At 42.5% G+C, this 27,878-nt stretch overlaps 1 protein-coding gene across 4 annotated transcripts; it reads right to left on the minus strand.

Annotated features, from left to right (window-relative positions):
- Window positions 1-946: 946 nt before the first annotated feature.
- LOC111975641 (regulator of nonsense transcripts 1) lies at window positions 947-25,883 on the minus strand. Of its 4 annotated transcripts, none has more exons than XM_024004106.2 (24): window positions 25,488-25,883; window positions 24,669-24,808; window positions 24,429-24,518; window positions 24,168-24,335; window positions 23,625-23,805; window positions 23,189-23,350; window positions 22,077-22,161; window positions 21,749-21,847; window positions 21,025-21,133; window positions 20,607-20,766; window positions 20,221-20,339; window positions 19,845-20,009; window positions 18,568-18,682; window positions 18,224-18,367; window positions 17,859-18,072; window positions 17,296-17,413; window positions 17,008-17,164; window positions 16,602-16,744; window positions 16,072-16,246; window positions 15,706-15,787; window positions 7,416-7,577; window positions 6,910-7,136; window positions 4,933-5,055; window positions 947-4,791 (listed from the first exon to the last, which is right to left on the minus strand). In XM_024004106.2, the coding sequence occupies exons 1-23, from the start codon at window positions 25,656-25,658 to the stop codon at window positions 4,936-4,938; spliced, it is 3,306 nt and encodes a 1,101-aa protein (XP_023859874.1). In that variant the 5' UTR covers window positions 25,659-25,883; the 3' UTR covers window positions 947-4,791; window positions 4,933-4,935. The 4 variants fall into 4 exon arrangements, with proteins under 4 accessions (XP_023859874.1, XP_023859871.1, XP_023859872.1 ...); XM_024004103.2 differs by having other exon boundaries at window positions 21,025-21,148; XM_024004104.2 differs by having other exon boundaries at window positions 22,074-22,161.
- Window positions 25,884-27,878: the final 1,995 nt, after the last annotated feature.

Here is a 27,878-nt window from a genome sequence, read left to right on the forward strand (position 1 = left end):
CTTTGCTGTTGTTCTGGGATTGAGTTGCACTTTTCACACCAAAGTACTTTCATCTCTAGGAGACAGAACGTGTCTCCTTCCTGAGCGGTATGACGGCTGCGTGGTCCCATAGTGTTTATACTTGCGCACTCTTGTTTGTACAGATGAACGTGGTACCTTCAGGCATTTGGAAATTGCTCCCAATGATGAACCAGACTTGTGGTCTACAATTTGTCTGATTCCTTTTGATTTTCCCATGATGTCAAGCAAAGAGGCACTGAGTTTGAAGGTAGGCCTTGAAATACAGCCACAGGTACACCTCCAATTGACTGAAATGATGTCAATTAGCCTATGAGAAGCTTCTAAAGCCAAGACATCATTTTCTGGAATTTTCCAAGCTGTTTAAAGGCAGTCAATTTAGTGTATGTAAACTTCTGACCCACTGGAATTGAGATACAGTGAATTATAAGTGAAACAATGTGTGTAAACAATTGTTGGAAAAATGACTTGTGTCATGCACAAAGTAGATGTCCTAACCGACTTGCCAAAACTATAGTTTGTTAACAAGAAATTTGTGGAGTGGTTGAAAAATAGGTTTTAATGACTCCAACCTAAGTGTATGTAAACTTCCGATTTCAACTGTATAACAAGACCAGTTGCCCATTATTGAGCCGAGTTCAGGTGCAACATGTTTCATAATCTGTAAATGCCAAATAAATGTCTAAATCACTTTCTCATTGCTCAAACCCTTTGACATATAAGCAACCTTTGTTTCAGTTTCACAAGAAAGGAATCATCAGGCGAAATGTCTTGATTAATCTTCACTGCAACAAAAATACTAATTCTTGCAAATCCAGTGCAGTTTTTCCATAGTGAGAATCCAAATGCTGGGAAGAAGGAAGGCATACATTACCGTATTACCATTACGGTAAAAAATGTCTGTTCTTATCCATTGATTCCTGCAGTATAGTTTGGTAATATACTTTTAATACATTTCTAGTTAGCAGTGCTGGCTATGTAACAGATGACAAACTATGATAGCAGGATTGCTGTATTTCATTTCAACATAAGTATAATGTCACCATCTTAGTAAAAAGTATAAGGAGCAATGCTATATTCCCTGCTGGAATTCTTGTATTTCTTGATGTGAAATACAGTAACATAATCAACATGGGAAAAAATGCATAATGCTGATCAAAAAAGACAATTTGTAAGTATTTTTTCAACCATGACTAGCTATTTGACAGCAAGATTGTCATACAATGTGTTTTGGATTGACATATTCAAAGTCAGGTGCCGACAAAGAAAAAGAAAAATGAATGGACATCAGAGGACAAAGCAGGTGGTGAGCTAAAATGAAATCATTCTCAATTTGATGCTCTAAGCATCCAAATAACATTCCTAAAAACTGATAGAGGACTCCTCAAATAGACAAGGATTCCTCAATATAAAACAGTCCCATGTACGGTTTATTTAAATGATTGATTTAAAACTTTAAAAAAACAAAAACATTATTTAATCCCCCTTTGTCATCAGATAACAAATTAAACCATATAGTGTGGTTTAAGTCTCATTTTGCTGTTCACAACCTCGCCCCTTCAAAAAATGGCAGGCAAATCATGCAAAAAAGGAAATACTGGGGGGCGGATTACATTACAATTCACAGAGGAGTAAGAATGGAGGGTTTGGGAGCCATAGGAATTTGGAGCAAACAGATGGGTGAACTATAGGGAAGCCAAAAATGTAAAACACTCATAAAATAGAAGTTACAAAAGGAAGGCCATTTAGTGGCAACTCCTAAGAGAAGGAAGGTGGCTTAAACCAGTTCGTACATTCAGTAACCATTCAGAAACACTGACTCAGGTTCAAGTTAGGACTCTGGTTTCAATGTCACAACATACTGGTCACATTCAGTGATTCTTTCTATGAAGTTGGTATATGCTGGCATAGGTTGCTTTCACCTTCATTCATGTTTGTGCTGCTTTATACCTGCAAATAACCAAAAGGAAGTTACGGGTACTGATTCGGATGCATTCATTCTTTTTATGTGAGAAATCACTGTCACCTTGTATGAAAATCAGTACCAGTGGTAATTTTACTGATTGTGTGTAACTGGTGTGAAATGGTTTCAAATACTTTGGATTTGACAACTTAATTCTAGTCATGTATCTAACATTCTATACGCACGACTGCATTTCACAGGGGAAGAATCACATTCAAATTTGAACGCCAATTGACTCTCCATACTAAATAACCAGATTCGGAGGATGCATCTTCAAGGAGTTCACAAGCCTTATCCTTCTTCCAGCCACCATCCTAGTCTTTTCCTTAACTGTTACACTACATAACCAAAAGTTTGTGGACACCTGCACATCGAACATCTCATTCCAAAATCATGGGCAATAATATGGAGTCGGCTCCCCTTTGCTGCTATAACAGCACTAGATGTTGGAACATTGCTGCGGAGACTTGCTTACATTCAGCCACAAGAGCATTAGTGAGGTCGGACAACTAGGCCTGGCTCGCAGTTGGCGTTCCAATTCATCCCAAAAGACAAACCATTTCTGTATGGACCTCACTTTGTGCATGGGGGCATTGGCATGCTGAAACAGGAAAGATCATTCCCCAAACTTTTGCCACAATGTTGGAAGCACAGAATCGTCTAGAATGTCATTGTATGCTGTATCGTTAAGATTTCCCTTCAATGGAACTAAGGGGCCTAGCCCGAACCATGAAAAATAGCCCCAGACAATTATTCCTCCTCCACCAAACTTTAAAGTTGGATGCATTCGGGCAGGTAGTGTTCGGGCAGGTAGTGTTCTCCTGGCATCCACCAAACCCAGATTTGTCCGTCAACGGCCAGATGATGAAGCGTGATTTATCACTGCAGAGAACGCGTTTCCATTGCTCCAGAGTCCAATGGTGACAAGCTTTACACCACTCCAACCGACGCTTGACATTGCGCATGGTGATCTTCGGCTTGTGTGTAGCTGCTCGGCCAAGGAAAGCCATTTCATGAAGCTCCCGATGAACAGCTCGTGTTGACGTTGCTTCCAGAGGCAGTTTGGAACGCGGTAGTGAGTGTTGCAACTGAGGAAAGGTGATTTTTACGTGCTACGGTCCCATTCTGTGAGCTTGTGTGGCCTACCGCATCGCGGCTGAGCCATTGTTGCTCCTAGACATTTCCACTTCACAATACCAGCACTTAGAGTTGACCCGGGCAGCTCTAGCAAGGCAGAAATTTGACCAACTGACTTGTTGGAAAAGTGGCATCCTATGACGTTGCCACTTTGAAAGTCACTGAGCTCTTCAGTACGGGCCATTCTACTGCCAATGTTTGTCTATGGATATTTCATGGCTGTGTGCTCGACTGTATGCACCTGTCAGCAACAGGTGTATCTAAAATACCCGAATCCACAAATTTGAAGGGGTGTCCACATACTTTAGGCCATGTAGCGTATTTCACACCAAGCCACCTGCCTCTTGCAACTTCAATAGTGACACAAAAGTGTGTAGCCTATAATGCTTTATAGTGATAGTGGACTATCAGTTTCCATTAATAGCTCAGTGTTCATGCAGACGGATCTTACATCCACAAGGAATTCCCCCAAGTAAAGCATTACTTCAAAGCCGCTGCCAATCTAAGCATAAAAACGTTTAAAACATAGAAAATTATCCGCTGAACAGCACAGCGGGCAACATCTCATGTCACCCCACCCCCCCTTTCAAAAGATCAAAACAGCCTTTGCTGCAACTTCAAATAATATTGAGTTAATATTATTCAATGCTGGTCATTTTTCAATTAAATATTTTTTGCCTTTTGCGCTCTGCAATAAGAAAGGTACTTCAAAAACAAATAGTCTCACGATTACAGATCTCTTGGATCCAGAGCTCACCACTTCAGAAACTTTCCTCTGATATCCCCATGCCACTCAACTCCACCAGACTTCTAGTTAACCACCTGTTTCTGAAAAGACCTGTTGAAAAAGCCAAATGGTTCCGAAGGCCATCAAAGGCATTTCAATTCAAAGTTCTTTATTATCAGACTTTAGCGGAGAAAACTTTTCAACTCAAAGTTGAACGACGACGTGAACGGAGACTGTTCCTCTTGGAGACTGTTCCTCTTGGAGACTGTTCCTCTTGGAGACTGTTCCTCTTGCGGTCATTTGATGAGATTTCAGGTCTGAGAGTTGAGATCAACACCGCCACTCGTCCTCCACATCAATCCAATCAAATGAGTCTGGGTATCAAACGGGTTTGGCAAGCGATCAACATTGAGGTGAGGATTTCCTATGTTGCCTGCTTGAAGTGTTCCACACCCTCCCCCCTCTACTTTCTTGTTATCTGCTTTTGAGAGTTAGTGGAAAGTGCTCCCCCAGCCAAGTTGCTTGAGAACTTCTCTTTCTCTGTTAGCTGATCAAAGAGCAAGGTCCTCTGGATAACTGGTCATTCTCTCAGACAGAGGCGTGAGCTTGGAAGGGGAGGTGGGAAAAGGGTTGTGGAGGGAGGGAGTTGTTCCTCGTTTCGTCTTCCTCACGACAGCTCGACCGCTGGCCACCGTCTTCCTCTCGCTTTCGTTCCCATGTGCCGGCAGTGGTCCCTCACTCCCACACGTTCCCTCTTCCTGGTCGTCCATTCTTTCCATCACTTTCTCTCTCGCGATTGGTTGGTTTCTCTCTCCCGTTGATTTCACACGGTGGTGCTTCAGTTGTAGCAGAGGAAAACAGGTATCCATTTTTTGTTTTTATTATTACCCAGATTAAAATGCTGATGAACTAAGCTCAGCTCAAGCCTAGCTCCTCTTCCAACAACCTGAGAAAAGGAAACAATAAGGATATTCAAAATGGCTTCCACCAACACGATTTTTGGAAGTACTCGTCTGTACAGGGGAGGTCAAATCAATAACACTTCTTGATTACTCTAGTACCGTGGGAATGGGAATAGTTATCTTACACTCTAGTACTGTGACAGTCCAGTCACCCCACCATGTTGGTATGCACGTTCACCCTGGTAAGTCGAATCCTGCGACAGAGCCACGTCGATCTGGGACTTGAACTCGTCACCTAAATAACTGTCCTGTTAAAACAGAAGGAGAAACACCCAATTACATCCAAAACATAATTCTTCCAACTAATGTTTCCTACATTTTTTCAGCACTGAGCAAATTTCAGGTCTGCTGAGCGCAAACTTGAATGTTGTGAAAATTCTGTGCAACTTCCAGCGTGCGTTTACTGTGAACACTGAGGCTGTACCCGGTTTAAGTTAGTTTTAACAGTGGCCAAGTAGGCTACTGTGGCTATTTGATCATAATGTAGGTCTACCAGAGTGGCCTACCATCAAAAACAATGGAGAAAATGCATCTCATAACATTTTAACATGGAAATAGCTGTTCTATCATTCAGCCTACAGTAGCAGCCAGTGTGTGGTGTTAAATGTAGGTCTACATTCCATGAGACTTTTGAAAAAAACATGCAGGGCTTGACATTAACCTGTTTATCCTTCAGACAAGGTGACTGAAAATGTTGTGTTGTTTGATGCAAGAAACCTCTTTACAAAATAAAATGCATTATTATTCCCATAACATTATTACAGAGAATCAGACAAATTATGCTACCCTCTGCCTACTTAGCTTATTCAAGCCTGCCTCAAAATACAACATTGCCGGGCCTCCCGGGTGGCGCAGTTGTCTAAGGCACCCTCCCGGGTTAGGGAGGGTTTGGCCGGCGGCGCACTAGCGACTCCTGTGGCGGGCCGGGCACAGTGCACGCTGACCAGGTCGCTAGGTGTACGGTGTTTCCTCCGACACATTGGTGCGGCTGGCTTCCGGGTTTGATGCGCGCTGTGTTAAGAAGCAGTGCGGCTTGGTTGGGTCGTGTTTCGGAGGACGCATGGCTCTCGACCGTCGCCTCTCCCGAGTCCGTACGGGAGTTGCAGTGATGAGACAATTGGACTAACAATTGGATAACAACTAACAATTGGACTAACAACTAACAATTGGATAACACGAAATTGGGGGTAAAAAAAATAATATATTTTCCTGACTGTCTTTTCAAAGATGTCTAGAAATGTACACGTTTTGTGCTCTTGTAGGAAGCAATCGCTCCCCTATTGCTGACTATAAATGATCTATAACTGGGTTAATAACTCACTAACTAGCAAAGAACATGAACAATATGTGCACACATGGCTAATCTACTTACGACTGCTCATGCTGTAAACTGTCCAGTTCAAAGTAAATGGCACAGATCCATATATGGCAATGGTCTATTTGCATATAGGCCTACTGCAGCTCTGATTGGTAATGCCGCACGCTACAACAAAATCTCGTGTAGTTAGTTTTGCATTCTAAGTCTTGCATAGTTATTTTTGTTTTGGTATGTTGCATTGAAAGTGGATAATATTGCGTTGATTCGATCACAATTGCCACAATAAAGGGAAACGTTGATAGTGTTAACAGGGAAAACTCTAAAAAGTTGAGTGAAGTTCAATCTCGTGCTTCCCTCCGTGGGACGATACTGTATTTCTTCTGCGCAGTCTCAGGGGACCTGCGCGGCAGTCTCGAGGCTACTGCGCGCCCGCACGCAGCTTAAAGGGGACATTGCTTCCAACACATTCCCCTAAGAGTATCAGATGATGTCAGCAATATGAACCTCCACCCAGCAAATCAGAGGTGGCATTATTACCATATTGCTTACGTTATTATTACCATACTGCTTCTTGCTTGGTTCAAGCAATATGGCAGAAACATTACATCTAACCAATGGGCAAGGTGAAGCGATTATAATTTTCACTTATACCCATCCAATCCTCTCAGATCTCCACAATCACATAAAGAGTAAGGTACGATTTGGGATTGGGCATAGGAGTACGAGGCCAGATTCTGATTTGGTATTAGGTAGTAAAGAGTGGAGTTTAGGCCGGTCTTGTTACCTGGGAAAGTTCAGGCTGGGAGAGGCCAGGCTGGCTCATCTGGGAGGGCTGACTCATGGTGATGTAGCCCTGGGTGAGTGGCCCCTGGGAGAAGGGCTGGGAAGACACGTCCTGGCTGGCCTGGCTGTTGTGCCCGTTGGCCTGCCCGCTGCTACCGTGGTTCCCCATGCCGCGGGTCCTCTGGCGCCCGCCACGCCCCGCTTTGCCCTTCAGCGCCCCACCACGACCTGGGTGGCACAGAGAGAGTAAGTTCCCGCTCACTTGTCAAACACACGAACAAACAATGAACATGCATTACAGATGAGAAATAGTAGGGGTACGAGGACATCTCCAAACCCCCATAACATAATATCACCAACAACAGTACCACATGAAGAATACTCTGTTAAGCAACACTGAGACTTCTGGTTATTTGGATACTGTCCAACTTCACAGGGCCAAATACATATTCCACCAGTCAATATATGAACAACTAATGAATAGTAGTTGTTTCCCTTCCTGCTCACCTGCAGCAGGGCCGTTGGCCTGGGCCAGGTAGCCTGGCGGAGGCATGGGTGGCACCACCAAGTTGAAGGGAATAGGCATGTTCATGGCCGCCAGGTGGGCTGGCCCAGCCCCAATCATGCCGATCTGATCGTGGGTTTGGAAATACATGTTGGATGGACGCCCTGTAGAAAGAAACACACAGAAAACATGTCACAGTAGTGTGTGAGCGGTCCCATTCCTGTAGGATGCGTTTGTTGCATCTAGCAATGCAATATATTCTGGTGCCACCTTACAGTTCTAGCAAGGCATTAGCCTACAGTACCTTCAGAAAGTATTCACAACCTTGACTTTCCCCCCCAAAAATTGTGTTACAGCCTGAATTTAAAATGCATTCAATTTAGATTTTTTCATCACTAGCCTACACACAATACCACAAAGTGGAATTAAGTTTAAAAAATAATAATAAATTAATAAAAAATGAAAAGCTGAAATGTCGAGTCAATAAGTATTCAACCCCTTTCTTATGACAAGTCTAAAAAAGTTCAGGAGTAAAAATGTGCTTTACAAGTCACATAATATACTGAACAAAATTATAAAACGCAACATGCAACAATTTCAAAGATTTTACGGCGTTTTTTTTATTTATTTAACCTTTTATCTAACCCGGCAAGTCAGTTAAGAACAAATTCTTATTTACAATGACGGCCTCGGAACAGTGGGTTAACTGCCTTGTTCAGGGGCAGAATGACAGATTTTTACATTGTCAGCTCGGGGATTCAATCTAGCACCTTTTGGTTACTGGTCCAACGCTCTAACCACTAGGCTACCTCCCGCCCCTGCGTTACAGTTCATATAAGGAAATCAGTCAATTGAAATTAGAGCCTAATGGATTAATCTATGGATTTCACATGACTGGGAATACAGATATGCATATATTGGTCACAGACACCTTAAAAAAACTGGTAGGGACATGGATCAGAAAACCAGTCAGTATCTGGTGTGACAACCATTTGTCTCATTCAGCGTGACACATCTTCGCATAGAGTTGATTAGGCTGTTGATTGTGGCCTGTGGAATGTTGTCCCTCTCCTCTTCATTGGCTGTGTGAAGTTGCCGGATATTTACATTTTAATTTAACCAGGCAAGTCAGTTAAGAACAAATTCTTATTTTACAATGCCGACCTACCCCTGCCAAACCCGGACGACGCTGGGCCAATTGTGCCGCGCCTTATGGGATTCCAGATCACGGCCGGTTGTGATACAGCCCGGGATCGAACCAGGGTCTAGCACTGAGATGCTGTGCCTTAGACCTCTGCGCCACCGGGAGCCCCCAAAAAATATAGGCTGGAACTCGCTGTCGTACATGTCGATCCAGAGCATCCCAAACATGCTCAAATGGGTGACATGTTTGGTGAGTATGCAGGCCATGGAAGAACTGGGAAATTTTCAGCTTCCAGGAATTGCGTAGAGATCCTTACGACATGGGGCCGTGCATTATCCTGCTGAAACAGGAGGTGATGGCAGTGGATGAATGGCATGACGATGGGCCTCAGGATCTTGTCACGGTATCTCTGTGCATTCAAATTGCCATCGATAAAATACAATTGTATTCGTTGTCCGTAGCTTATGCCTGCCCATATCACACCGCCACCATGGGGCACTCGGTTCACAACATTGACATCAGCAAACCACTCGCCCATACAACGCCATACACGTGGTCTGCGGTTGTGAGGCCGGTTGGACGTGTACTGCCAAATTCTCTAAAATGACACTGGAGCCAGCTGATGGTAGAGAAATTAACATTAAATGATCTGGCAACAGCTCTGGGTGGACATTCCTGCAGTCAGCATGCCAATTGCACACTCCCTCAAATTGAGACATCCGTGGCATTGTGTTGTGTGACAAAAGTGTACATTTTAGAGTAGCCTTTTATTGTCCTCAGTGCAAGGTGCAATGATCTGTGTAATGATGATGCTGTATAATCAGCTTCTTGATATGCCACACCTGTCAGGTGGATGGAGTCTCTTGGCAAAGGAGAAAATGTTCACTAACAGGGATGGAAACAAATTTGGCCACACAATTTGAGAGAAAAGCTTTTTGTGCATGTGGAAAGTTGTTGGGATCTTTTATTTCAGCTCATGAAACATGGGAACAACACTTTACGTTTATATTTTGGTTCAGTGTAAGTTGCATGAACTGTGTGCAATAATAATGTTTAACATGACTACCTCATCTCTGTACCCCACACATAAAAATAATTGTAAGGTCCCTCAGTCGAGAAGTGAATTTCAAACAAAGATTCAACCACAAAGACCTGGGAGGTTTTACAGGAGGCCTGTACAGAATCCATTTTTCCCAAAACATGCATCCTGTTTGCAACAAGGCACTAAAGTAAAACTGCAAAAAATGTGGCAAAGCAAGTCACTTTTTTTTGTCTTGAATAAAGTTATCTTTGGGGCAAATGCAATACAACACATTACGAAGTACCAAACTCCATATTTTCAAGCATTGTGGTGGCTGCATTATGTTATGGGTATGTTTGTAATCGTTACGGACTGGGGAGTTTTTCAGTATGAAAACAGAAACGGAGCTTAGCACAGGCAAAATCCGAGAGGAAAACCTGGTTCAGTCTGCTTTCCACCAGACACTGGGAAATGAATTCACCTTTCAGCAGGGCAATAACCTAAAACACATGGTAAGCGACTCCAGTGTAGATTTGGCCAAGAAGACAGTGAATTATCCTGAGTGGCCAAGTTACAGTTTTGACTTTAATCTACTTGAAAATCTAAGGCAAGACCTGAAAATGGTTGTCTAGCAATGATCAACAACCAATCTGACAGAACATGAAGAACTGTGAAAAGAATAAAAGGGCAAATGTTGAACAATCCAGGTGTGGAAAGCTCTTAGAGACTTACCCAGAAAGACTCACAGCTGTATGGCGTCAGGGGTGTGAATACTTAAATGAAATATTTCATTTTCAATAAATTTAGCAAACATTTCTAAAAACATATTTTCACTTTGTCATTATGGGGTATGGGTAAATGGCTGAAAACAAATATTTTGTTGTTAGTCTGTGAATTCAGACTAACAACAAAATGCGGAATAAGTCAAGGGGTATGAATACTTTGAATGCACTGTAAAATGTAAGTGGGCTATTGAAGAGGTTATTAAGACGCATTATAAAACAATTAAAACGAAGTGGCTACGGATACAGAGTTTCTGTATCCCAATTTGCCCAGGCTAAAAATACAGATATACCTGCGGATGTGCAGGATTTTTTTTACGTAGCAGTGACCACTCTGCTGCCTACGTACTGCTGTGCTCAGTGCTCCGCTGCCGCTCCCCCCTACTTTGGTCGCCTTCGTCGGGTCACTGGTGTAGCCTACAAACTTCATGTTGTACACTTACCTGTTCTAAATATTGCATTCCATGCCTCAGTAAGCATAAGCACGACTTCAAGTAATTTTGTCAGGAGAGGAGTAGGCTACAGCTATGTACATGTTTTACACAAAATACATTAGACATGTTCATACAAACTTTGTTGCCAGTATTGCAAACATAAGCATGACACAAACAGGCAGTCTAGCGATATCATGTTCTTAGCTGTGGAGTTACATGCAGCCATTTACTCTCGCCACGGTACAGCGGCATATATGGCATAACTATGGCACCGGGCGACGCAAAACAAACTTGCCCATTGTCAGACTCTTTTTACTGGTCTGGATACATGCTCGGCTGCCCAGAGGTGGAAAGGAGCGAGACAGACACGCAGTGTAATTAGCCATTGAATTCAAATTTTTCCATCATCAACCCAAACACTGACTAATTCACACAGGAGGCAGACATGTATACGATATGGCAGCACCTATAAAGATTAGCCTACATCACACAACACACTGATTGTTTTTGCTCCAAAGTGTAGGGCCTGCATCCTGCTTGTGCACCTGCAATATCCGTTACAACAGACAGAAGGTTGTAGCCTTCATAATATAAAAAAGCTGACCCCATTTAGTCCACTGGTCAATTGTTTTGTCGATAGGCCGTTGGTCGACCGATATTTCTTTAGTCAAGCAGACGCAAATATATATTTTTTAATATGGAGTACAAGACACCTGTCTGATTCGCGCCTGTTTCAGTGGATTAATCCATTGTGGAGGCCGTGGGGATGGCACAGTCTATCGCTCTAAGATATGTGCTACTGAAATTGTATGTGTTACACCTGTCTGATTCGGCCAAACTGAGCAATCAGGGGAGAAGGGCCTTGGTTAGAGAGGTGACCAAGAACCCGATGGTCACTGACAGAGCTCCAGAGTTCCTCTGGCCAGACAGAAGCCACTCCTCAGTAAAAGGTACATGACATCTTGCTTGGAGTTTGCCAAAAGGCACCTAAAGGACTCAAACCATGAGAAACAAGATTCTCTGGTCTGATGAAACCAAGATTGTACTCTGTGGCCTGAATGCCAAGCGTCACGTCTGGAGGAAACCTGGCAACATCCCTACGGTGAAGCATGGTGGTGCATCAGCATCATGCTGTAGGGATGTTTTTCAGCAGCAGGGACTGGGAGACTAGTCAGGCTCAAAGGAAAGATGAATGGAGCAAAGTACAGAAACATCCTTGATGAAAACCTGCTTCAGAAAGCTCAGGACCTCAGACTGGGGCAAAGGTTCACCTTCCAACACGACAACGACCCTAAACACACAGCCAAGACAATGCAGGAGTGGCTTCGGAACAAGTCGCTGAATAGTAAAATTTAACAATAAGGAGATCAAGAAAAAGGAGTGTTATTATTATAAAATATACATTTTTGAAAAATTTGGAACAGAATAAACACTTAATAAATTATAAATAATACCAGAGGCTGTTCTAATGAAAAAAAAGTGTAAAGCCTTTATTACAGCAAAGCAAAGATGTAAAAAAAATAATAAGAAAATGTTTACATTTCATGTTGTTGTGTGATGCTTGGTACTCATGGAATCAGTAGGCTAATTAAACAAACAATCAAACAGGCAACAGACGCAGGATCGGTCTTATTTCTGTAGATATACAGTGGGGCAAAAATGTATTTAGTCAGCCACCAATTGTGCAAGTTCTCCCACTTAAAAAGATGAGAGAGGCCTGTAATTTTCATCATAGGTACACTTCAACTATGACAGACAAAATTAGAAAAAGAAATCCAGAAAATCACATTGTAGGATTTTTTATGAATTTATTTGCAAATTATGGTGGAAAATAAGTATTTGGTCAATAACAAAAGGTTATATCTTCAATTACCTTTGTGTTATCATACCTTTGTTGGCAAATGACAGAGGTCAAACGTTTTCTGTAAGTCTTCACAAGGTTTCACACTGTTGCTGTATTTTGGCCCATTCCTCCAAAGATTTTCTATGGGGTTGAGATCTGGAGACTGGCTAGGCCACTCCAGGACCTTGAAATGCTTCTTACGTAGCCACTCCTTCGTTGCCCGGGCGTGTGTTTGGATCATTGTCATGCTGAAAGACCCAGCCACGTTTAATCTTCAATCCCTTGCTGATGGAAGGAGGTTTTCACTCAAAATCCACGATACATGCCCCATCATTCTTTCCTTTACACGGATCAGTCGTCCTGGTCCCTTTGCAGAAAAACAGCCCCAAAGCATGATGTTCCACCCCCATGCTTCACAGTAGGTATGGTGTTCTTTAGATGCAACTCAGCATTCTTTGTCCTCCAAACACGATAAGTGGAGTTTTTACCAAAAGTCTATTTTAGTTTCATTTGACCATATGACCTTCTCCCAATCTTCTTCTGGATCATCCAAATGCTCTCTAGCAACTTCAGACGGGCCTGGACATGTACTGGCTTAAGCAGGGGACACGTCTGGCACGCAGGATTTGAGTCCCTGGCGGCGTAGTGTGTTACTGATGTAGGCTTTTTTACTTTGGTCCCAGCTCTCTGCAGGTCATTCACTAGGTCCCCCCGTGTGTTCTGGATTTTTGCTCACCGTTCTTGTGATCATTTTGACCGCCACGGGGTGAGATCTTGCGTGGAGCCCAGATCGAGGGAGATTATCAGTGGTCTTGTATGTCTTCCATTTCCTAATAATTGCTCCCACAGTTTGATTTCTTCAAAACCAAGCTGCTTACCTATTGCAGATTCAGTCTTCCAGCCTGGCAGTCTACAATTGTTTCTGTTGTCCTTTGACAGCTCTTTGTCTTGGCATAGTGGAGTTTGGAGTGTGACTGTTTGAGGTTGTGGACAGGTGTCTTTTATACTGATAACAAGTTCAAACAGGTGCCATTAATACAGGTAATGAGTGGAGGACAGAGGAGCTTCTTAAAGAAGAAGTTACAGGTCTGTGAGAGCCAGAAATCTTGCTTGTTTGTAGGTGACCAAATACTTATTTTCCACCATAATTTGCAAATAAATTCATAAAAAATCCTACAATGCGATTTTCTGGATTTTTCCCCCTAATTTTGTCTGTCATAGTTGAAGTGTACCTATGATGAAAATTACAGGCCTCTCTCATATTTTTAAGTGGGAGAACTTGCCCAATTGGTGGCTGACTAAATACTTTTTTGCCCCACTGTATATGGATGATTTATAAAACCAGGTACATTTAACAGTTAGACTATTGATTATAGACCTAACTAAGTTGGGGTTTCCTCTCTCTTCACTTTTCTTAGACAATGTTTTCTCCTGCTCATTCTGCTGCTGCCTCCACCGCATTGTTCACAACACCAATATGCTGGGTAACTTTGCTATTATGCATAGCAACATGGTCTAGGAAAAGGCACCAATGTATTTCAGAACCGTGTACAGTGACCACTATCCAACGCGGGAGAAAGCGCATTTGTTATAAAATAACTATTTTTTATTAGGTGTTGCACCATTTTTCTTATGTAATATAACCATACAGCCCCCTGCACCTCTCTGATTCAGAGGGGTTGGGTTAAATGCGGAAGACATTTCAGTTGAACAACTGACTAGGTATCCCCCTTTCCCATATACAATTTCAGTAGCACATGTCAGAGTGATGGACTGTGCCATCCCCATGGCCTCCACAATGGTTTAGTCCACTCATCATGGTGTACAAGACACCTGTCTATAGATAGATATTTTGCTACTGCTCGACTAAAGAAATCTCGATCGACCAACATCCTATCAACCAAGCAATCGACAAGTCAACTAAATGGAGTCAGCCCTAAAATCATTAAATAATTTGTTTGTTCATGTCATCACACAGTATGAGTCATTCATGCTTTGAAATGCAATCAAGCATTTTAGTTTTAAAATTAAATAACAATGGGAGCTTTGAATAATTGCTAATGTTTTCCATTACAACAGACTCTCTGGTACACTTATAATTTCTTACATTTTCTTTACAAATGTTCCAAACGGTCAGTAAAATAATATTGTAATCTAACAGAACCTGTTTGGCACACACAATACTCCCGCAGCGCTTGCTGCTATACCCTAATTTTTCTTGATCTCCAGTGCTTCCACAACTAAGTCAAGAGTCTTCCACACATTGGACTTCTTTTTCACGTTTTCCGTATTAATTTTGCTGATACATGTTACGGCGTTCAGAGTTTGTTATAACCAATTTATTGATGGCCCTACTGGCCATGTGCATGCGATACATACATGTTTCACGTAAAGAGAGCAAGGGTTGAAGGAATAGGCAATAATTTTCCTAAACAAATGAGGGACTTCGGTAACAGAACTTTTCGGTTAGAGTTTAAGAAACTAAATGGCTGTAATTATGTTGCAGCTTCAGCACAGACAGCACAATAAACACGTGCTGTGCTGTGGTGCCTTTTCGCTGCAACAGGGAGGATAGAGAGACAATGTGCGACATTCACACAGGCACTCGCTGTAAAAAAAATAATATTACACAGCGTGGTCATCGGCTCCCGCTTGAGTCATTCGTGTGTCTTAATTATTTAATCAAACAAACAGTGTGCTTAAAGTTGATTTCAACACATAGGATGTGTCTATACTGTATATGGGGAAATACACGTTTAAAAACTTGACAGATGACTCTCGGTCGAGCAAGATTTATTGTACGTTCAAATCGGTGCAGGGTTTTTAATTTAGCTGTTTAAAAATACGAGTCAGAGACATCATTATGGTTCAGAAGAGGGTGAGTAAAGAGCTAAACGTAAAGGGAGGAGTGTGAGCAGCAAATACGTTAGAAAAACGAATGTGTGCATAAAATAACACGTGCAGAAGGTGATCCGGAACTTTAGCTTAGAGAAAGAGGATTTCGGAGGGTGTGGACAAAAACTCTGTATCCGTAGCCACGGCCTTATATAAAACACTTTCCCACTAACCTGCGCTGCTGCGATCGTAGGCAGACCCAGGGATGAGGGCCTCACGGGCATCATACATGGCAGTGCTCATGAACCGGGCTCCCTGGAACACAGACAAGGGTTCAATACCCTCAAACACAGTGGAACTGCTGTACTGTTGTCATAACATTGCTGTAAATGGCATTACATATTGGCCAAAGTGTTACCGAGTTAAAAGTGTTACTGGGGAAAAGTGTTACTGAGGAAAAAGTGTTATGTATTAATTTAAAAAAGGATATGAGGGGAATAGACTCAACATGGGTTCAATACCCACACTCAAAACGTGCCAACTGTACACTCCGACACATCCAACATATAATGTGTGTTCATGCAAGTGTGATATCTCACAGGGTTGATGGCATTGATCAGCTTGCGGGGCCTGCTGAACTGCATCAGGCTCTCTCTCAGGTTGTTGAGGGGTCCCTCCACCAGAACCTTCTGCTCCTTGTAGTAGTTGAGTAAGTGGTTCCACAGAGGCTGCTTGGACAGGGCCTTTGGGTTGCCCACAATGATCACCCCATACCTGAAAACATACGTTACACACACACGTCAGTGGGAGAAATATATTTAAGGACAAGGCAGTCTCAAAATGCACCATTTTGTCTACGGTGTCAAGGATGAAAGTGGACAGTGATTCACATAAATTTTTTGATGATGAATTCTATACTGTTCCACTGAGGCTCATCACAATTCATCATCAAGTCTTCTAAACTACCATGACTTTGAACACAGACATCCTATGAAGTAACTATTGCTAGGATCCCATTGTCCATTCTAGGTCTTTTATATGTAATTCTATGACTTTGTCCATACAGATTTGAAACTGTCCATCCAGAGAAGCTGTGGTGAGAATGAAGACTAATGGTCCAGATGCTTACTTGGCTCTGGTGAGGGCTACGTTGAGACGGCGCGGGTCATTGAGGAAGCCGATGCCCTGGTGCTCGTTGGCTCGTACGCACGACAGGATGATAAAGTCCTTCTCCCTGCCCTGGAACGCATCCACGCTGGCGATCTCAACCTCCTGATAGCAAGACAAGAGGATAGAACAGTGTTGTAACATCGGTCATCGAGACCTGTTGCATTTGGCATTGGRCAAATGGTAACAGGTATCGACATAATTAGTAACGCAATATCATTTTAAGATTTTATAAGTCTGCTACCATCTGCAGAACAATAATAAAGCAAACCGATATCACAAATCATGTTCTTGAGAAGACTACGACAACAAAAATATATTGAATTGTTTTTTCCCAAGACAGTGCAAGTTCAGCTATACTGCCGTACCTGGTAGAGTTTTGTATGGAGGGAACCACTGAACTGCATGTACTGCACCAGGTAGGACCTCTGGCCCTCGTAGGGGGTGATGATGCCTATCTGGTCAGGCTTGGCCCCAGCCTTCAGCAGCCTAGTTGTGATCTTCTCCACGTTGGCCGCCTCAGTTCTGGGGAGAGAGGAGTGTTTAAAATTGTTCCAGTCAAACTAAATGAAGAGACGCACTCTATGTGCATTTCAAAATAGCAATAAATTCTGTTGATACTTTGAGATTAACCTTGACAGGACTGTTAGCCGTACCTGTTCAGGTAGGACGTTCCAGAGCTGGCTATTTCCTCCTGGCCTTGAGTTACATAGAAGAACATGGGCTTGTCTGGCTGCGGCCACTGGAAGTCAAAGCCTTTCTTGATGCGGTCAGCTTCCCAGTATAAACAGAGAATTTGTCAACATGGTTAGTATGGGAATTGGTCTTCAATAATTCAGTGAGATTGTGAACAAACCTAAAATTGGCCATTTTATTCAACAGCAAATACGCGCCCAAAAGCAATATGCTTTGAGTTACAGTCGATTTCAGAATTGCCTAACAAACTTTCACAGTAGAGTAAATGCTTTCTACTCAGTGTATGAACACAAACACCTCTTGAATCCAAAGCAGATCTACACTGCTACTTCTAGATCTTCTAGGGGTGAACAAACACACTTTCTACAAAAACGTCACATGTTCTAGATGCAAGACACCAGTACATTGCTGATAATAAGTGTGAATTATTTATATTTTCTTTAATATATATTTTTATTATACACATGACCAATTCAAAAGCTATAATATGACCAAGAAGCCTTTGTGAAAACGTCTAACTCACCAGCGGTGACTCCGTTCTGCAGGGAGCCCTCGTAGAAGATGTTGGAGGGGAAAGAGCTGAGGGCCGGGTGCATACGGTACTGCACCTGCAGACGAATGGGCCTGATGCCCAGCACCACCAGACGCTCAAACAGAGACTGGGACAGGCCTGCTTTGGCTGCCTTCTTACACATCACTACTGGGCCCAGCTGGCAGTGGTCTCCCACCAGAATGAGCTGTGAAAAGGGGAATTAATGATGAAATGACAATCAATTAACCAAATATTCTCATGGGCTTTTACATTGTTTTCGTCTGGATTGAGTAAGTCACGGACAATTGACCTAGTTGAGCTGTTTATCTTGAGCATAAATTGGTGTGTGGTTGTACCTGCTTGGCACCCAGGACCACAGGCACCATGCACTCTGGCTCGGTGGCCTGAGTGCTCTCATCAATCAGGATTGAGCGGAACTGCATCTTGGCCAGGCGTGGATCTCCTGCCCCCACACAGGTACAGCAGATCACATCCGCATTCTGCCGAGGTACAAAAGAGGAACAGTGGTTAACAGGTTAACAGTTGGTTTGAAATTGAAGGAACAGGGAACCCATATCATCTTCGCTAGGTCAAAAAAAATACATTCTACTTGACAGCATCTGCCATACTCTTCTCATAATACTGCTGTGACATATCGGGCGACAAAGGTGTAAGTGTTGTAAAAGAAAGTCCTCCTCACCGTGAGCAGCTCTCGCTCAGCGGTGCGCTTCAGGGCCCGGTAACGCTTCTCGTCAGCAGACGACAGCTCCCCGGTCTCATCCTTCAGCTGCTGCAGCTTCTGCAGCTCTGGCATACTGAGGGTCACACCAGACACAGAGCAGGCAAAGTGGGTTGAGTCATTAGTAGCCTTGGCGAGAACCTGGCTACCCTAATCGGAAAACCTGGTGAAGTAAATGGCAGAAAGTAGTTCCAAAGGGGTATAAAGCCGGAGTGAATCAGTGACGCCTCGCAACACCTCAAACCAATGAAATGCCTTGTTTGGGCGGAGCTCTGAAGGTGCCCACTAGAATAGTGCCGTAGGAGCAACGGTTCTCCATCTCACTTCAAACCGAGCATGCGGCGGCGATTCCTTGAGAGTTAAGGACACAAACCTGATCCTTGATTATTGACATCAGATGAGAAACTACTATTACCATTGATTTCTCCACTTTCAATAAATCCGACTGCCACACTAAACTATTACCACAGCCTGTAGGTAGACACGCCATAACTTATCTTTTTTTTGTAGGGTGCAGAGAAGTTGTAATGCCTTCGACTCGATGTGTATAGAGCACATTTCTGCCAAAACAGAATTCAGTTTTTTCTTCAGGTTCTCTTCTATTTTCTGCGATGTTGCAAACTAGCATACGCAACAACTCTCTGTAAGTGTGGCCACGGTCACATGTGAGTGACGGTTCTTGAAATTGAACATCCAATAAAATGTAGCCGCTGGAAGCCATCAGACCAATCAAGCCATTTCGGATGATATAAAATTCTCCAGACCTCCAAATGAGGTGTGACAACAATGCGATTTGGAGGTATGGCTACGCAAAACTAAGTCTGTGGTTGCATTCCCCTGCTCAGACGTTGCATGCATTAACCAATGTTTACGTGCCAAGTCATCGACAGTGTCATCGACTTACAGATTGCTATAACAATGTGGTTAGCGGAAACTTAAAATACTTACCCAGGCGTTTTAAGATTTGGCATGAGTAAGCAAAGCCTGAGCAGAGTAACACCCCCATTAGAAACACACAGAATTAGAGTTATTATATCAAAAGTCTGGCAGATCTATTCAATGGTTCTGTTGGAAGTGTTTAAAAAATCCATCCTTCCCTTTCCGTAATTCTTTGATATTCAAAACAGGGATAATACATTGCTACAAGCATTAACATGAGTGATTACGAAAGCACTACTACGTGTAGGATACAATTTCAGACAGTGCTAACAAAGACTTCATTTCCCAGAATGCCCCACCTGTCCATGTTGCGGATCTGGTTGTGCAGCGCCAGGAATGAGACGGGGGAGTCGATGGCCTCTCTGCTCTTAGCACACAGCCGGACCACCTTCAGACCTGACATGTGGATCTTCTCAGTCAGCTGGTCCACCGCAATGTTACTGGGAGCACACACCAGCACGGGTCTGCAGGAACCAAACACAACAGATGAACGCAGAAAGCTTGGACAACGTGGAGATGCTTTTGATGAGCGTCGCTTCAGATGTTCGTTAAGTACGATACACTTGCTGTAAGTCGTTCTAGATGAGAGCTTCTGCTTAACGACTTGAATGTAAACTGCACACGAAAATGCTTTTAAAAAAGACACATATGCATAGTGAGTGTTACCCATCTTACCCGTTGCCCTGCCTGGCGAGCTGGTACACTATGGTGGCAGAGGTGACAGTTTTCCCAGTGCCAGGGGGGCCTTGGATAAGACTGAGGGGTCTTTGCAGCACAGTCTTCACAGCATAAACCTATTTTAAACACACAAATCAAAACATTTACGAAAGCTGCGCAAAGAGCACATAGTAGTACGGGGAATTAACATCTAACTCCAAAAGAAGTTCTTCATGATTATAAGATGACATTACTATAATAAGGTTTCCCCATTATAAGAGGAAATGTCAACTTTTTTGTGATCATTCATTCACTAAAACGAATGGTTAAAAATGCAAACAAGTTCAGTTTCAGGCAGTCAGGTTGGGTCAGTGAGGTGGTAAGAGTATGTGTGTGGGTCAGACCTGAGAGTGGTTGAGATCGGGCAGGCCCTGGGCAGTGAAGCGTTTGGGCAGCTGACACTTGATGATGACATCCTCCACCTCGTGGCCCAGCAGCTTGTGGTAGATGTAGCCTGACACAGACGTCTCGTCCACAGCAAAGGTCTTCAGGGCACTCTGCATTCTGAAACCCAGTGGAAACCAATGGGTTATAGTGGCGATAAAGAGTGATGTGATTAACAATAATAATACAAGCTAGTACCTTCATATCATGTCTTATTCATTCAATTCTTCAATATACGTCAGGAGTTATGTTAGGGATAAATCATGTGAAATGCTGCTGAGGCTAAAGAAAATCAGTACTCTGGACGTCACGTTAAGAACACCAGAGCATCAACAACCAAAGTAGAACTGATTAAATATTCTGATCTGCTTGTCACACCTGTCAAAGGAAGTGGACTTCCACACGAAATCGACCTGGTAGTTGTGGGTTATTTCCACAGGTGCTCCGACACTGCTGCGCAATTCTATAGCAATCTCATCTCCATAGTCTTTCACAAAGGGTGCTAAGGAAATAAGTACAGCAAAATAGCCTTTCCTCCTTGTGGAATGTTAGAAAGAAAAAGACGTCCCCCCCACACACTTGAACGGGGCTAATAGTAGGGAAGAAAAGCAAGGTCTACAAAACTGTAGATTTTCCCCCACATTAGCATATATCAGATACACAAGACAGGTGCAAACTAGAGGGGCATTAACTAATGGATGGGCTTCTCCTAAGGGAATTCTATGGTGTAATGAACCCTTAATAATTTGGTTTAAATTAGGTAATTATCTCCCAATAAAATATAATTTATTTCTGCAAGCCTTTGAACACTGCAACCCAATAACGTGGCTAGTATCATTAGACTGATTAGCTCACGTTTTGCATTGGTTACCAAGAACTAGTCTGCATTTGAGACATTGAGAATGTTCAGATTGGCTGATAAATTGAGACACAAAATTGCTTCTTTTTTTTTTCTGACCCCCATCATGGAAAAATAAAGATGGAGAGGTGGATCCTATTTGTTAAAAAGGGACCACTTTGAAAATGTGGTCAGAAGGTAGAGATGAGCAACCACTGAAGAATTAAAGTTTTTCTTCAGAATGGTCTTTTAGTTAAAGGATACTGTCTGGGACTTTGATGACATGGCCGATGCCCTTCCAAAGTGGGGCCAGGTCTCCTTTGTAGCGCAGACAAATCTCATCTCCCTGCATCAGCCGCATGTCTGTACAAACCACCACAAACAGAGACACATTAGAAACACTTTGCTCAAAACTATACCACAAAATATACGAATAATGGTTCCAATGAGGCGGAGAAAATACAATACCGTACACACACGGCACGACACAAAACGAACACACCACCAGGGATGCAGGTATGGGATGCAAGGGCTCTCTATGCACAGCAGAAAAACTGGTAGACAGAGAAAAGTCAATTGAAAGAATTACCACCTGAATCCGTCTTGGGCAAGGAGAAATAGGCAATCCGCTTTTTATTCAGCCCCAGGTCCCACCTGACCGTTATATTATCTTGGGTCTATGAAGAGTTCCAGATGAGAACAAGGGAAACAATAGGACAAATTATTAGTCATACTGTTATTAGCTACATATAAGAAAACTCAGCCCTCCTGCTATGTTCAAGTACAATTTCCTTTTCTTTGAACATGCATCGTTCCCTGAACATGTTCACTGATTTGACAAATTTGGCAGGGTTATAGCAAGGTTTCGACCATTATGATTTTACCTCACACAAGACAGATAAAGTACTGCATGTAAACATTTAATAGTATGTTGTAGTAGGCAGTTGCACAGTAGACTCATGTGTGACTGACCTTTTGTTGACTTAAAGGAGAGCTTATGGATGATCTTGGGCCCTATAAAATCCATTTTATTTTTTGACTAATTCTGTTTTTCCATGTTTCAGATTTCCAGATTTTTTTCTGGTTTTCGCTCTCTAAAACACACTTTAAAAAATATTTATATATAAAAAAACGACAAAATTGGATGTTCCAAATCTACAACAAATCAGAAGACCCCATTTGAGGTCTGGGAGAAAGAAAAGAAAATCCAAAATTTGTAAATTCTTAGGTGTAGATACCCTTTAATTCAAGTGTGCACCAGCAAGAGACTTGTTTGGTTTTTCTGTAGTACACATGTGTGTGCAGAGTTTGCTAAACAAATCACCACTGGATTGATGCAAATAATCATGATATCATTCTGCCAGGTAGGCGTAATCTACTTTGCAATTGATATTTAATAGAGAACGTTTTTGGGAAAGCCTTTCCATCTACCAGATGATAGTTATCATTAGCATCATCGCTATCGGCCACACACAGTGGTAGACAAATGCACACACAGACAGGGGCATTCCCATGCTGCCTCTTCAGAATGTTGAAGGAAAAAACGGAATCAACACATGACTACAAAGTTCAATACATTTAGTCGATTTCCTAATATGTTCAATACATTTTTGAATATTGTTTAATGTCTGCATTCCGTGATTCCGTCCGGGTTCTCTGCATCGCAGATTTTTAAAGGGCCTTAATTATCTAAAGGGGCTATACCTGGGACTCTTTAAGCTTTTTGTCGTAGTCGGCCTCCAGTTTGACCAGGGGGCCGAAGATGTTCTGGTACTGGTAGGCATCCTCGTAGCGCAGCAGCACGTGCTGAGGCTCCTCGTCTACACCGGGCTTCTCCAGATCCTCCAGAGTGGCTGTTGGATTGTCCTGAGACAAGAGGATGCACAGGTTCAAGCTTTCATGCACGTCCATATATAGTAACACTGACTGATTCCTCCTACAGCTACTAATAGGTGTTGGTAGGGACTGTCCCTGCCTAGTTTAGTTGCCCTTCTGCCCCAAAAGAGGCCTTGATTTGTTGAATGAACCCCCCCCACCCCCGTATGATGCTGTGGTGTTTCATGGTTATTTCTGAAGTTAAACTACGTGTACAGTGCGTTGTCTACTTCATGGCCCTGGATGGGTTGAGTCAGCCCAGTACCTTCCAGAGCTCCTCTAGCTTGTTGATCTGTTGGGCGGTAATCTGACGGGCCCGGAGCTGCTCCTGCTCCGAGGGGATCTTCACCAGCCAGGACAGGAAGCAGCGGTCCTGGATCAGCGGCTGCCACTGGGAACTGTCCCAGTTTATGTCTTTCAGGCTGCTCTGACTGGCACATGGCTGCCTAAGAGCACAAACATTTGGATACAGTCAATATACACTTGCTTTATCGAAAGTCTGTTCGACAGAAGATTGTGCTGATCTCTTGCCATAATAGGACATACTCAAATCAAAGTTTATAAGTCACATACACAGTTTACAGCAGGTATAAACGGTGCAGCGAAATGCTTACTTGCAAGCTATTCGCTGCACCTTTTAAACATGCTGTAAACGGTGTAAGTGACAAATAAGCGTTGATTTGATACTTACGTTTACATCACGGTCTCTATGGCAACACACGTGTGTATACTGTCAAATCTATGGTAATAACACACACACAATCAGTCTCTCTATCACACCACACACTATACAGCCCATTATACACACCTGCACAGCAGCACCACCACAGAGTCGGCCTTGGCGGGTATGAAGCCCAGGAGGAAGACGTTGCGACAGCCACAGTTGTAGCACTCCAACACCGTCTCGCCCAGCGGCCCGTCTTTGTGCAGAGTCACCTCTTTGCATTTGGCTCTCACCAAGTGGTTTACGATGTGGCTGAACGAGAGCATGGGAGACGATCAACTTACATGCGCACGCATGTTATGAATAAATATTTTTTTGTGGATATGATGCTGTCGTGTAGCATACCTGCCAGATGTATTGCCACGTCCATTGCAGAACCACTTCTTGCTTGTGTTGCAGTACACCACACACGCAGGATCATGGATGCCACAGTAACTGAAAAAAGAAACAGAGCAACAGGCCTTTTTATGACTTCTAGGTCATACGTATTTACTCATAATAGGGTGCAGCAGCACTGAAAGCAATAACAGAGTTATAATATGCTTATATTACAACAGTTATTATTTTACTTAATTTACAAACTACCTGCAGGCATGCAGTGGGAGGTCTTTAGTGTAATAGGTGTCCTCTTCATCCTCCTCAAAGTTCAACTCAGAGAGGAGTTGGCTCGCCTTGGCAACATCATCAACCCCTCCATTGTGAAGCCCTTCATTAGGACCATTCACCTACAGATAGAGTATGGTTGAATTAAGACTGTAACAAGGCCAAAAATTGAAGTATTGCTATGGCACTAGGTAACGTTAGAAACATATTTTATTTGCCACTACTATGAACACATACAACTTTAAAAGGGTACATACGGTGGGTAAAACAACACAAGCAAACTTTTAATTTGTGTACGAATTTTTTGGTTTGTAGTCAAACCACTTGATGAATACTTGGAACTGCTGCAGAACGTCGTTACCCACATCGGTACTGTTGTTGTTAGTTAGCAATTTTAGCATGACCAACATTTAGCACATTTTTGGCCTTTCATCTTGGAGGAGGAAGTCAATGTGTGGCGATACGGTGGTAGACAAGAAGCTAAGTTAGCTAACGCTACCTTATACTGCTAGCTATCACTAACTAACTTTGTTATAGTCAGCCAAGTGACGTGTAAACAGTTATTGATACATATAACGCTAGCTAGTTAGCAATATTCCAGTGTGTTAGCAAACAAGTTAGCTAGTCAGCTAGCTAGTAGGATAACTGGCTAACAACGCTTTATAATATTAGCTGGCTAGCTAACTGTTGATAGCGTAAGCAAACAGTCAACATTGTTGGTGGTGGCGGGCAAGCAAACTAACGCGTTACTTGTTAGCTAGCGTGTTTGGCTAGCTAACTGTTGACATGAAGAATACAAACCTGATTGTCCAGCTGACTCTGGGTGTGGCCTTGAGTTTGTGTCTGGCTAGGTAGGGTAAAATCGGTAAACTCGTACTCCGAGCCCTGGGTATCTGCTCCAAGTAGCTCCGCTTCTTCGGTGTCCAGGAAGGTGAGCGTTTGAGAACTCGGCCCGTACGCTTCCACACTCATCTCGACACAAGTTGCGCTGACTAAACGGACTCCGATGCGGCGATGAATATGATCAAGATCCTCAGTGATATGTTTATCAATACTGATATTTGTGATCACCGCTTCTGCTTCGAGTCTGATTTGAACCTAAACAAAATTCTAACCGCACCAGAAATTAAACCGAAAACAACTCGAGGCGCCTGAACTCCTACACCAAACAGTGACGAACTTCCTAGCCACACAACGTGCATAGAGCACACAAATGCAAATGAAGGAGGATGAAACTATTATTGATGGATTGATTGATATTGGTGACAATCTATTTTTTATCATGTAAAAACAAATCAGTAGCTGTCAAATAGAAGAGTTTACTATGAATATACTTATGATTGGAAGAGAATTAACACAAGTCTGTATTGTTAATGAGGGTCATCTTTTTCAATGTTTATTTTTGTTTACAAAACCAACCACTAAATAGAAATCCGGGAAAATACAGAGGAATTTGATATACATCTAAGAACAATAGGCCTACACATTGAGACAGAGGAGCATCTATAGGTTGGTATAGATGTTAGGTATACTGGGATCAATGTATGTAGGAAGTTTATTTCTAAATAGTAACCTAGTGAATATTCTACAGCCCTTTCCGTTATTACATATGGCACAGGTCAGAAGAGTATCTCAAAGGAAATTGGTCAACTCAACAAGCATTTGGGGACATACGCTTTCACATCTGTGAGTATAGTCACATTTTAATCACATATGTAATAACAAGTATGTGACAGTGTGAAGGAACACATAAACAATACACAAACACGAATCTCCATGAATACAGTCCATGAACACTCAAATACCCAGTAAACACAAAACATATTCTAGGCAACAAAATTGCATATGATAGTTTTTCTGGGAAGAAGATACAATTCATCTGGATCAGTTACTGTACGTTATTATGTGGTTGTACCACGAGAGGTATGACATGTCTTTTAAAATATAGATACAACACGGGAAGAACCCGTAATGGGAGACAACTGAAAACAAATACTGTGTTATGGCAAAAATACAAGAACAAAAGTAAACCAGCTCACTGACGTTCATAAAGCTGAAACATCCAAAACAATTCGGTCAATAAAGTAAAAATGAAAGTGCTACAGAAATGCAAGAACTGGGTCCAATTCTCACCTGGCTGCCTACCTGCCCACTTCATCAAATGAAATCCTCGGCTGGAATAAGCATACTGATCTGATGAAGTTCATTGAACACATATCTGCCATACAGCTATCAATCAAAGTTGGGCCCACAAACTTGAAAATATGAGATAGAACCAAACCGTTCCCTGATATAAATAACCTTAGTAAAAGAAGGCACAACTACAACTTCTTATAAAAAGACTCAAGAAACAATAAGAAATCCATGTAAACGAGCAACATTTGGCTTTTGCAAGTAAGAGAAACTATCTGAAATTGCTGTTTTTCCCCCCAAGAAAAACAAACAAAAAAAGTTTAGATAACGTTGGGGGGGGAATATGAAAACACAATATGCAGTTCACTTTAAATAAAAGTCTCCTCTACAGAACATTTTTCAGGTCCATTCTGAAAATGTCTATACAACATATAAATCCAGCTAAACACCTTATGAAAGCACCTTCAGAATCACCTTTATTCACTAAGTACATTTACAAATACTCAGTTGTACTTGGTGATATGGTGCCAGCTGCTAGTGATGACAACATTTAGAAACAGAATACAGACAACGAAGTTTACACACATTATATACAACTAGGTAAAGTGAACATAGAGAATGAGCAGATATACAAATGTACAGTGGGTATATGATTGATATACAGTGGATGTACACATTTACAGTATAAATCTATCTAAATGCAGAGAGATGGACAGAGTGAAATGCAGTTATTTTGTATACAGTTCAGAGATGCACTCTATGCTGCACACCGCATCAGGCCATAGTGCTTTAGTCTCTATGGGCCAGATGGCCGGTTGGTGAGGGCCACAGCCTGGGGGAAGTAACTATTCAGGTGGCAAGACATTTTGATCATGTGTTGCAGTTTTCCCTTGCAGTGGGCAGACCCAAACCAGACAGTGATGGAGATGAAGGATGGACTCAACGATTGATGCTTAAAACCGGATAAGGATTGGCTGGGAGATTTAGTGGTTAGCTGCCGCAAGTAGTACATCCACTGGTGTTCCTTCTTGGTGACCTCTGTGATGTTGTCCTCCAATT

This window comes from Salvelinus sp. IW2-2015, linkage group LG16, assembly GCF_002910315.2.
Source record: "Salvelinus sp. IW2-2015 linkage group LG16, ASM291031v2, whole genome shotgun sequence".
Classification (NCBI taxonomy): Eukaryota; Metazoa; Chordata; class Actinopteri; order Salmoniformes; family Salmonidae; genus Salvelinus; species Salvelinus sp. IW2-2015.